Genomic DNA, 12,756 nt, shown 5'->3' with positions numbered 1-12,756 from the left:
TTTAAGTTATTTTATTCCACCTTACAGAAGCATGCAACTGCCATTATCGTGGACAGATCATCCGAGGCAGCAGTGCAATGCAGCCTGGTGCAGGGCTGAAGGCTGAACTGAAGCTCGAGATATTTGTAGTGTATGCCTTTGAACTCAACCCTTAAGACTGCCTGTGAGCCATATATGGATGTCCCCAAATATGGAGAAGATATCAAACCAGTATTTCAGCTTCATCCAAATCCAAGTATGGTTACCCGGTGATGTGGAACAAGCAGACAGAGGTTTCTTTAATGTGACAGTTAACTCAGAGATAACGTTAGGAAATATTTAAAGATGGTTCTTTATAGGTGTTGGCTCTGGGATTTAGAAATCCTGCAGACCATGATGGTTTTCAATCTAAACGAGCAGCACAGTGAGGTTCAGTGGTTAGCGTACTGTCCTGATACTAATGCAATAAGCAAGCCTATGTGCAGCATGTCCTTGACAGTAAGGGGAGCTGTTAGCCCATCTGTGTCTGGCTAGAGCTTGAAGGGCTCTGGCTGGAGCTTGGCTAACCCCATCAACACCTTCACACTCGTAGTCAGTCCAGTTACCAGCAGAGACTTTGACCAACAGCTTCTTGTTGTCAGACTCAGTACAGTAACTACAGCTTTCAAGTCAATCCATTCTTTTACAACACACATGGACTTGTCAATGATAGCAGCCTACAATGTACTTTGTAGATGTTTTATATAAAAATCAGATTTAAGATTGGGTCCATCATTTCAGGAGAAGGCAAAGGGACGTTTCTCACTGCTGGCTAGAGTTCAATCTGTTTTTTTCAGCAGCAGCTAGCTTACTTCTTCAGCTAACAATAGTTTATTTAGTTACAAAAGTTCTCTACGGCTCTTTTTTATTTCCATTTGACTTACTTCCACAATCTTGCAAAGCAATTTAGAAAATGTACTTGATGGCTACATACACGATATCATGCTTTAAGTCTGGGGCTAAAGCAGGTTCTCCCAGCAGAATTCAGCATTTAAAGCATGTTGAACATGTGCAAAGACAGTTGTATAAGTACATCTTATAGCATAATAAAAGTGATGAAAAAAACATTTTTTATTGTAGATTGCATACATTTTACTCTAAACACTGGGTTTCAATATTTAGCATTACAGAAGGAGACTAAGAAAGAGGATATAAGCAAACCAATATGGTTGGAAAACATCAGTTTAAAGTGTAAAAGAATGAAGTCTGACAGGCATCATAAATAATGATCTTTTATTAAAAATATAATGGTGGATTTAAAAAGATTTGTTTTCACATTTAAAGATGAATTAAGCCAATAACAGCTGGGATAAAAAAAAATAAAACAGATGTGGAAATAGACTTCAGACTTACATAGTAAAAGCCGTCTTCATCAATTTCACCAAAAACTGATATGACATCACCGGCACAGAAAGTCAGTTCAGCCTGTCAAAGAAGAAAAATCTTTTAGATACTTTTAGATCAGATGTGCTTTTCTTAGTGTTTAAAGTGATTCAAGTGAGCTGAAGACTTTTCAAAACATCACAGTAACTACTGGGGTTTCATGAGTTTGAAATGCTGTGCTTCCTTCTCCAAAACAATGTGATGCATCTTAAACACGAGTGTCAATTCAGTCTTGGCGGATGGACTGTTGCAACTGTAAATGCATCAAATGTTGGATCTTTGAAGACAGGATTGCATACACGTGGCACATCTGTCCTATGGGATTCTCCAAACCACACAAACCAAACATAGTGTACGTGGGTGACACAAAAGACCAAACCAAGGAGGGGAGGTGCTGACTCGGGCAATGCATGAGGGGCTGTGTCATGACCACCAGGGACAGAGGGCTGTGCCCCATCATCCAGGCCCGCCTCCTCGTTTGCAGTCCAACAAACGGGGGAGGAAACACACACAACCAGACAGTAGCGTACCCTTCTCACTCACCTCCTCATTCAGTCTGTTGCCCTCATACTGTGTCGGTGGCATTGCCAATGGAGAGGTGAGAGTACGTAAATGGGGGTAAGGGCAAAAGAAACAGCATGGGAGAGTAATTCAATCCTCTAGCTTACACAGTGCTAACTCTAAACGCTCACTCAACCTCACCTTTGACCTTAATGCCCTCAATCCCAAATAAAGGAATAATTCAACATAATCGTGTTCAGAGCTAGATAAGAAGACACTCTCTGCTTTAACTATCAAACCACAGCTTGAAGATGTTAGCTTAGCTGGACATGACCGCTGGAAGCCTGTCTGACTCTGAAGGGGTTAACAAAATCTGCCTACCAGCACCACGTATGTTCACTATTTATCACATTATATCTCATTTAAAGATTTTTTGACTTTTAACACATTTAAAGGGTCTATGTAGTGACTTTTAGAGAGCCGACTCAAACCAGAAAGTTGAACATGAGGATTACTGAATGTGCAATGTGCAAGAACAGTGCAAAATAAACATCAGTGTGAATAACAACTACACTTTACAGGCTCCAAGTCTTTCTGCTGCAAAAAGGTCTTCATCACAATTCCTCACTCTTCTGTTTCTCATTCCACAGCCACATGTCGGATAACCATACAGCGGCATCTTAATTGACCCCCATTTAGCTGAGGGTGATTGTTGGCGAGCTAGGGCTTCATCTGATGAGACACTTAAGTTTGTATTGTCTGCATTGGTACAAAGCTTAGCATCTGTATAAGAACTCTGACCGGCTTCTCTGAACAAGGACGGTGCTGGCTGTTATCTACTGAACTTTGTAAACTTAGTGTTGAGAAGTCCCTTGGCATCATTGTATTTCTTTAATTTGCAGTTGTTTGCATTGATTTCATGTTGCGTGTGTATGTTTGGATGCTAGTGAAAATGTAAAGTATTGTTTAGCCCTTCCCTAAAATGTTGTTTATACAAATAAGTTTTAGTACATAATAAACAAATGAGGTATAATGGGTTAAATAGTGAGCTCTAGAAGTTCTGGTAGGCTTGTTTTCTCTCATGACATGACTTACATAACAGAGAATCAACACTTTTAATCTTTAAATCAAACTTGGCAACACAATGAATAATTCCCAAACTAAACCATTAAAAAAATTGTGCTTCGGCACCTCAACAACATTTTGCACTTAAACAGTTTTTATGCATCTGTTTCTATGATGATGGTAACAGAGAATGATTAAGACAAAGTGAAAAGCTGGAGTTAGAAGAGGACAGTACCTCTACGTCAACATTAGGGGAGCTCTCTCGAGGGTCGTAGTCGTACAGTGCCACCATTCTACGTGTCGACATGGGATGTTGACGGCCACTCCGTCTATTTCTCTCTGTGAAGTGAAATAGTAAAACAAAAAACAAGGCTAATCAATGTGAATCATTTTAAAACTTGGATGCTGATGGATGTAATGATAATTGAGGATACGTGACAGCTATGCAGATCCGATCTTTGCAATCCGATCAACGACTTTCAATGTAATCTATACTGATGTTTATTGGGCGAAATGAGCTCAAAAGAGATTATTCGAAGATGACTAAGGATGAAGAAAAGTTTAAAAAGCAATAGATGAAGCAGAAGAGCAGCTAACTGGACACAGACCTCGCTTAGACTTTCTGGATCTGCGATTAATTGAGCGTCCATCTTTGAAACGGTCACAGTTCACTTCACAGGAAAGCAAAGAAACACAATCAAGTGTGGAGAGCAGAGAAAAGGAGAACATAGTAAAAGACAAGTCAGTACAGCAGTAAGTTGTCAAAACAGACATAGAGGATAAAAGGGTAAAAGAAAAGAAAAAGGAAGCATAGGCTGTAGAAAAACAGGGCTCTCACCTAACTTCTCCACAGGAGTGTTGAGTGGTAGGAAACCTTGTTTGAGGAGCTGGTCCATCATATCGTCATCCTCCGTCTGGATCTCAGAAACCATGTTACAGGGGATCAGACCCACTCTATCTCGGATCTCAGCCCTGTAGAAGCCATCTGTGTCTTTATTCCCAAACACCTAAAGGAAGAACAAAGTGTCAGGGAGAGACGGTGGTCATGCAGTAAGACCAAGGCAAAGATTACAATATTACACAACATTCTAAAGGATTTAACTAAACACAAGGCATTCGACATCTAGCTAGTTATGAGACACTCTGAATAGTGTCTTAGAGCCAATTCATCACCTTGATGATCTGGCCCTCCTTGAATGGCAGCTCCTCATCCGCCGCGTCAGGGTTGGGAGACATGGACATGGGGTCGTAATCAAACAGAGCCACAAACACTCGGGTCATCTCGTCTGGCTCCGACTCATCATAGTAATCGAGGGAACGCCGTCCCCGCCCGTGCCTGCGCCCGCCATAGCCGTCTGAAACATAGAGGAGGCCTCTGCTGCTACTACCAGCCTTATACAGCCACGCTGGCTGTAGAGGCAATGAGAGCAGAAGATGTCTCTCTGTTAGAGCTGACAGGGGAGAGGGCGATGAGATGCATGTGTGAAAAAAGAGCCGGATTGAATGCCGTAATTTTACTTCATGGTTTTAATGTCTTTTGGTTTAAAATTTCTGTTGTGTTCAAGCACTAAAATCAAAGAATGCTTTCACAATAAAGACCCATTGCAATGGTAGCACAGCAAGGTTCTTCGTTCACACATCTCTGTTTGCTGGCGGAACAGTCACTGAACATCATAGATCACAGTACATCACAGCACGGACAGGAAACACAGGTCAAGCAGTTCGTTGGGGTGCAGGGGAAACTGAATGACTGTGCACACCAGGAGAACACAAGTAACATTTCACTACTGTTCATTGCTGTTTCACTGCCTTATCTCACAGAGGCTGATCAACACATGCATGTTTTCCTGGGATTAGACATGATTAGGAGAGCATTCCACCATCAAATGCAGGTGTGCTGTCATGCTTAAAGGCCACATCTGGAAATAATGTGCAGCGAAAAAAAGGGCAAAGGCACGCTCCCAGGGGAGATAACACATCATATGCCCCAGCAGTTCCTGGCAACGCAGATATCAGGGACAGTAAGGGGGAAGGGATGAACCTGATATCAGTTCCCCATGCTTCTTATGGATCACCATGTTAAATGTTTCAATGGCAGGTTGTAAGTCTGGATAATGGCTCAAAAATAATGCAACCAATACTAACCTAAGCAACTTGGATATGCTTTTTCAAATATGCAAAATGTGCTCCACTGGTGTAAAATGTGTTTTGATGGCAGCAAAGTAAATGATAGTGCAACCAAGTGATACCAACAAGGCAAGAATGCAACAACCCATCCACTAATGTGTCTTTCCTTCTCGCTGTGCTGTAAACGGGTCATGCAAAATAACATCGAAATGGGCTGCTGACTCATCAAGGCGGGAGGAGAAGGAAAGGAGGAGATGGTGGAGAAGCTACTGGAGAGGATGTTGGGTTAATGTGGTGGGAGCGTGGTCTGGTTATTGAGGGTGAATGGGGAGATTGAGTGAGTTGGGGTTTCTTGGGATTTAGGGTGTAGGAGAACATACAGGGAAGGGGTTTTCATTCTCCAGCAACGGGGAAAGTGGCCAGTCTTTTCTTCCCCAGTCAGCTTTATTCAGCTAAGCTAAGCTAAACAATGAAGCTAACTGTCCAGCACAGTACAAAGGCCACCATGATATCACTGCATTTTTGGTCTTTTTTTTCTGACCTTGTCAAGTTGAATTGTCACCTTGGAGAGAAGCTGCACCACATACCATATTGATCCTCTGAGGACAAAGACCGCCATATCCTGCGCCGAGCTACACTGCCATAGTAAACATCCTCCTTGACGGGTGAGAGGTTCCCCTCACTCCCCTCACTGTTACTGTCCATGGTGATCTCTACAGAAGACACCAATCACAACGTTACGGTCAGAGATCCCCCACACACACACTCTGGTCTACCCCATGGCCCATTCATTCATGCTGAGACAGTAGGATGATGAGGTTGCCCTGAGGTGGGAAGGTGTACAAGGCAACAGGTTTCACTCTGGAGTCACTGGGTGTAAAACAGCAATGCTTGCACTGTTGCATGGAGGTCAAATTGGGTAGTCATGTTAACATGTTAAGCCACAGTAAACACAGGCATAGGGATGGATAGGATCTGGGAGAACTTTCCTGCAAAACTGCGTGTGAACATCTGGCGATTCCAGCTGGTGAGGATGGAGAGCTAAAGGGTGTGCAAACACCCCACAAAATAAGGGTTTACGTGGTTGTTTAAGCTCTATGGGAGAGATGTACAGCTCAGCTCACATGGGGAAGGGACACACATGGTATAAATAGCACAAACATCAGTGGCCCTGCAGGTGGGATGAGGCGTCTCCTCATGTGGTGACCTCACTAACCAATGGATGGGATGGGCCGTTGCTGAGAGGGGGTGCCAATGTGTACCAGCCTCCTCCCTGAGTGTTCCAGACGATCAGCGTTTCCATGTGATGATGAGTTCCCAATGATCTTTAGAGTAAAAAAACAACATATTAGGGGTTAGAAATACAAAACACCTCATAGTTATTAAATATATAAACTCGTTCAAATATCCCACATTCCTGTTAAAACAATTAAAAACCCTTAAGAGCAAATGTTGGCTTTCATTTGTCCTTACGGAGGCAAAATAATAGTAAAAAAAAAAAAATCCACAAACGATAAAAGAAATCCAACGAACCATAAATAAAATTAACCCCAACATAACAACATGGACTGGGAGCTAGGAAGGGTCAGATGTTTAGCTAAAGACCATTTTTTTGGTTTGTTTTGATCTGTGCATGTCAGCCCCTGGATGAGAACAGAAGTATGAAGTGAAAAAATACATGAGATAAAAACAAAGTGTTAAAGTAGAGCTGTGTTTGACTAAGAATGGATAACTGTGATTTGATGAGCTCAGCCATAGCCTCAGCCATGACAACAACCTAAACATTTGATGAATAAAAAAATAATGAGGAACAAGTGATTGTTTGCTGAAGTGAAAAACACATGAGTTGATGTGAATGAGTTGAAAACTAAATGGATCACTGCAGGCGGCAAAAGTTGTGATCATTATTTCAAATTTGAAGCAATGAGAGGCACAAATTGCTGAAATAAAGCTCCAAGCACAAGGCGCAGTGTCAGCGCTGAAGCTCCAGAGGCCGACACATGGAGAGCAACAAATGAGGCTGTTAGCTGGCAGAGGGGGAAGGGGAAGAAGATACGGGGGCAGCAGTCCCCATGAACTGCACAGACACTGCTAATCTTTGAAATGAAACCTTCCCCTCAAAGACATGAGAAGTCAAAACTTTGTTAAATGGCCTTTAGGTGATTAAAAGTTATACTTCAAAATCCACCTGACAATCTGAATACAAACGACATAATTCACACCAAATAAAACATCAATGACACAAACCATGAACATGGGATAACAAAATGGCAAATAAAGAGAGGGGGGGGGGGGGGGGGGGGGTCATAAAGAAAAACAGACAACATTAAAACGGCTGCAGCTTGCTGATGAAATTTACAGCAGAAAGTCTGAATCACACACCAGCGGCTGGTCCCGGTTGAGCCTGGACAAAGAGTGGGCCCTAGCCTCCCTGTGGGGGCTGTAATAGACCCTGTCCAGCATGTGTAGCCGGCCGTCGCTCAGGGCCCCTTCCCTGGAGTAGTTACAGTCTCGGCCAGGCCCAAAGTGATCCCTGTTCCTTAAGTCCCCCGTGTGGACCGATTTGGCTGAAGTCCCTGGAAACTCCTCCTCCACACTGCACTGTCGAGTCAGAGTTCTTTTACGGCCCATAGCCAGAGCACGCCTTTCTACTGGGCCTTCACAGTGGATGACCTGCACCGGCCCCCGCATGGTGCTTCCATGAGCATAATACCCTCGATGACTCCGGCCCAGAGAGCCTTCTTCCTCACTGCCACAGTCTAGACCGCTGTCAGGACTCTTGGTGCTCTGCCGGTTGGGTCTTCCCAAGCTGCGGTCGTCTGAATTGTAGTAGTAGTAGCGGCTGTCAGTGAAGCGAGGGGAGGAGCGCTGGCGCTGCAGGTAGCGGGAGTTCTTCCTGGGGGTGATGTTGTTGTTCTGGGGGTACATCCTCCTCTGAGAGTGCGGGGTCCCCGGCCTCCCGCCGTCTTCAAAGCAAAGGCGTTGGCCCATGCCATCCACACAGTCCGACTCCTCCTCAGCCACCTCCGGGATGCTGTGGAGACGTTTGCTGCGCAGCGACTTCTGCTTCACCACCTCTCTCTGGAGGTCCCAGCAGTCTCTTTCCTCGGCTAAGTCCTGACGCTTGTAATAAGCCTTCAGTCATGATCAGGTTCCACAGTTTAACAGTTCAGTTACAGTCAGTATTATTCACAAGGTTCAGTTTAGATTTTGCGAAGGGGGTTGAAACGTTTTTTGAAGGTTTTAGAACAGGCAGGAAACAACACAGTGTGTGAATAGAACAAATGGGGGGAAAAGACAAAATAAAGACAGAATTAGTTATTTGTGGCAATGTAGTAAAACATGCAGTCTCATTCCGTGAGGAGGAAATGGCATGCTCTGAACAGGAATCTGTGAAGGCTCAAGTATGGAGTGAAGACTGACAAACAGGGTGGTCATGGAGGTCAAATGTGGAGAAGGGAATTTCCCAGACGAGAAATTAGAAATATCTAAATAAAAAAGTTGCAGGCATCGTTTGAGGGATTAATGAAAAGAATTGTGAGGATGAAAAGAATTTAAAAAAAAATGTGAAGGAATCTGCTGCACATACATACTACATAAGGACACTTGTTAAACATTTCAAATGTAGCAAGGCATACACAACTTCTTTCTTTGAGCTCACAAATACAACAGCAGAAAAAACTTCTCACTTAACAATGTCGAATTCAAATGTATCAATCTTTACATATTTTTAAAAGAATAATGTTTTCACAGACAATAAGGGGCATGGATAATATGCACAGTGATTTACATACAGATGGTGAAGAGAAACACTGGATGCAGCATTGGTGTATTTGAAGTGTGAATACACCAATAAATAGCCCTTATTAACAGCACAATACTGAACAGGTAACTGGATAAAAGCAGCAATAATCAAACTTAAGTTTCAGTTATTTTGTATTGATTTTCCTATATCTAATATTTCCTATACATAATGTTACAATTGCTATCACTCTCATGGTGCTTTTCTCTAGTGGTGGCAGATCTTGGCTTAATGTCCACACATCCCCGTCGACACACCGAATGAAGACAGGATCGGGTACAAACAATGTGAACGTCTACATCGACGATAGAAAAATTAAGCATTAAGACGTGACAGACATAAACAAAAGTGAATATTTCCATTTAAGTACTCACTTAAATGAGATTCCCATATGCACTTCATATGCCATGACCCTTTGATACAGTAGAGTGAATAAAATCTTTGATTTTAATGTCTCATAATAACACCTATAAGATTTACTTTCAATCCAAATGCAATTCATACCATAAAATATATTGTGCTTTCAGATAACAACCCTCCCCTATTGCATGCTGTATAGCTATGTACACACAGCCCCCTCACATGAGCTCAGCCTGGTATGAGTAAAGCAGTGCTGCAGGGGCAGGGTGAAGGAGCAGGGACGCTGATTCAACTAATGTGAGGCAGGGGGAGCTCAGCCAGACAAAGCTACGACAGGCCTGGTTGTAGAGCAAGGCCCTCCCTCCATGAATGTCTGTCCTCCCCCACGACCACTACGAGGTGAATGTGTGCAGTATGTACCTTAAGAGTGTTGTGGGAGTTGATACTGCGCCTGCGCCCCTCCTCCAGCTGCATCTCGGAGTAAAGATCTTCCTCATCCTCCTCCATGATGTCAGACAGGTCAGAGCCCCGGCTGCTCTCTGTGTGGTACTCCTCACTGTGGCTGTAGTGAGGGTAATGGTGCTGAGGGAGGACAGGACAGAGGGAACAGAGATTTATACTACCAAGGTCAAGAAGCAGAATCTGCCAAGACCCACAAGGGATGTGTTGTGGTGTTTTGCAGTACAACAATAGAGTAGAACAATAGAAGGAAGTTGATTGAGAAAAGTATAGCTTTTGCAGCAACCTGCAAGACGAAGTGACAGAAGTTATCTGTATGAAATTAAAAGAAACAATGTAATGTAAAGAGATTACAGTGTTAGTTTTATTCTTTGTACTGTGGCATCTTTGAGTCAGTGATGAATTCCACAGCACTGAGTAGCACTAATAATAATAGACTGTGGTGCTAACAACGTTTTGTGAATTATTAAGGCACGTCATGTTTACTAAACAAGATGTACTGAAATGATGCCTTTTTTTCCCTCCAAAATTAATTTTGTCTAGATTTGTTAACTGTTGGTCGACACTTCTTTCTTTTCATTCGAAGTGTTTTTAGCAATGAAGTGAGCCAGATTTTATTCAAACAAACATTTCTATTTTTAATGCCCAACAAATGCAGCAATACACGGTTGCTGTATGTTCTTCATGGAAATAAGTTACAAACAGTCACTGATCAAAACAGCGTGACTCATTGTGTTTTCAATAAAGTACCTGTCTGCCCAGCTCTGAGCCTCTGAGGAATTCATCGACTGAGGCTCCTCTCCTTCTTGCATGAGGAGAATCATAGCCGTCCTCCTCCTCATCAGAGTTGACTGGATGTATGGCGTTACCTCGATCACTGAAGATGTTCCTTTTCTCAACCTGAAAAGAGATATGTTTGACATTCAGGTGGACAAGTGTTCCAAATAACTAGTCTTAAAATGACTTTTTTGTGCGTGTGAACCTGATGTAAAAATTCAGTTGAGATATTTAAATTCACTATTTACCTTCAATGGTGATGCCCTGTTTGTGACTCAGACCTGTTTTAATCTTTCTTGAAGCTGCAGGGGTTGTGATTAGCTTCATGTCTCTCGTCACACTGTATTTTAATATGTACAGTAAGGCATGTGCAATATGGGCAATGTAGTGTATTTGTAGTTCATGGTTCTGATTAGTATGTTATACCTTGTTAATGTGCCATATTCAAGTAAGGACTAATGCACACAAGGGATCAATCAAAGTATATTGTGTCACACAATACAATATTGATTTAAAAAAAGAAAGAAAGCTGGTTTTCAGGAACAAGTGAAGTTAGCTTTTCATACTGACAAACATTGAGCATAATTACAAATCTGATTTAAAAAAGGGAAAATTCCCACTCACCCGGTTACCCTCTGCAAACACTCTCTGGGCAGCTTCCCTGGCCATGGCCTTGGCGATGGTGTTGGGGATGGGGACTCCCTGAGGCTGAGGCAGGATCCTCTGAGGAGAGGGTGATCGCCGTGGCTGGAAGTGCGGCGGCTCCAGGTTGGGTCCACGCATTGGAGGCAGCGGAGAGGGGGAACGCTCCCAGTGCGGGGCTGACCGTAAACCCACCTCATGCTCTTTGGTTTCTGACTCTCTGGCACTTACTAACGGTTTGGACTTGGACATGGGGTGGCGCTGGAAATGAGTCTGCGGATGAGGAGGGGGACGGCGGCCAGGCTGAGTGTGCGGCTGTGCGTGGGGCAGCGTGTGGGGTTGGGTTTGAGGCAGAGGCTGAACCTGTGGCTGAGGGTGATTTGGTGGGTATGTTGAGGGGTAAGGAGGGTGGGTTTGTGAGTGTACTGGTTGAGACTGCGAGTGGGGAATAGGGTGACTTGTGGTCCTCCGGGAGAGGTGTGGAGAGCCCAAGAGATTGTGCGGGATTATGGCCACGGGCGAGTCCTGGGACTCTCCTTGTGTTGACAACGTCCTTACAATGATTTCCCGGGCCTCCAGACACTGAATCCTGTTTAACTCCACGCTCACATAGTCTGCTGTGGGGTATAAGACCTCTGCTATCTGCATTCACAGAGAACCAAAGAGTCTTTACAACAGGGCAGTTCAAAAAACCATCGTACACAACTTCCTACTTTATAAGCATTATGCAAACATTTTCTTTGGCGAAAGAGAAATATCTATTTGAAAAAAGAAACTACTTAAAAACTATTATGGATAGACAGATATGAGTTCTTAGTATTACAAATAATAAGCCAGATAAAGTTTTAACTTTTCTACCCAGGGGGGTACTCCATCAATGTAGCTAAAGATAGCCTGAAAAAGCCAATTTAGCCTTAATACGTTCCATTAAAAGAAATCCAGCCTCATCCAATGAAGGCTGACTAAAGACACGTACTCAAGGTCTATAAGAAGCCCAAATGTATGGATGACAGGAACATGATCTTATGTATCACAGAGAGGTGAAAGCTGAACAAACACTGCTGATGGAGCTGAACAAAGAGTTTAAAGATGTTATTACTAAAAACTACTGCAGTCATTAATAAGGCCAGGGAGATGGCATGGCAGAACATTTCAGACAAACTAAATGCATAAGTTATGGAAGTGTTTGCAAGTGTGTTTTAAAATAGTGTTATGAAGCTATCTCAGCAGACCATAGGCCCTATAGCAACAAATAAAAATACATTCTAAAAACGTCTTGGACAGTGTTAGAATAGAATATATAACTTATGTTCATGTATAAACTGGCTCTTTACCATGTATGAATTGGCTGATGCCTGACTGTATTTCATCTTTTTATCTTTCCACGTTATTAATAACGGGATCATTCTTGACCATCTTTTTCCTTTCTTTCTTTTCATTCATCTTTTTTTTCAAACTGAACAAATATTTTGCTACTTTATTGAAACGTAAATCTCCCCTGAGCATTAAAAAAATCTTCTACAGTGTATGTGTATGTAAGTAGCCTTTAATGAAATGTCAATTTTATTTTGAAAATGTTTCTTAAAATGTATAAATATGGACAACTGTAGCCACAAAAAAAA

At 42.7% G+C, this 12,756-nt stretch overlaps 1 protein-coding gene across 1 annotated transcript in view; it reads right to left on the bottom strand.

Annotated features, from left to right (window-relative positions):
- The window catches only part of rimbp2b (RIMS binding protein 2b), a 79,478-nt gene that overhangs the window by 6,414 nt on the left and 60,308 nt on the right, over positions 1-12,756 (bottom strand). Inside the window, 12 exon segments of the mRNA XM_065964140.1 lie at positions 1,372-1,443; positions 1,945-1,971; positions 3,203-3,306; positions 3,576-3,638; positions 3,806-3,974; positions 4,141-4,322; positions 5,682-5,807; positions 6,311-6,419; positions 7,477-8,229; positions 9,677-9,838; positions 10,466-10,615; positions 11,117-11,776. Of these exon segments, the coding sequence (XP_065820212.1) occupies positions 1,372-1,443; positions 1,945-1,971; positions 3,203-3,306; positions 3,576-3,638; positions 3,806-3,974; positions 4,141-4,322; positions 5,682-5,807; positions 6,311-6,419; positions 7,477-8,229; positions 9,677-9,838; positions 10,466-10,615; positions 11,117-11,776 (2,577 nt within the window).

Source organism: Labrus bergylta, chromosome 2 (assembly GCF_963930695.1).
Source record: "Labrus bergylta chromosome 2, fLabBer1.1, whole genome shotgun sequence".
Classification (NCBI taxonomy): Eukaryota; Metazoa; Chordata; class Actinopteri; order Labriformes; family Labridae; genus Labrus; species Labrus bergylta.
The sequence above is the reverse complement of the archived record's forward strand: the minus strand, read 5'-3'. Positions and strand labels throughout refer to the sequence as shown.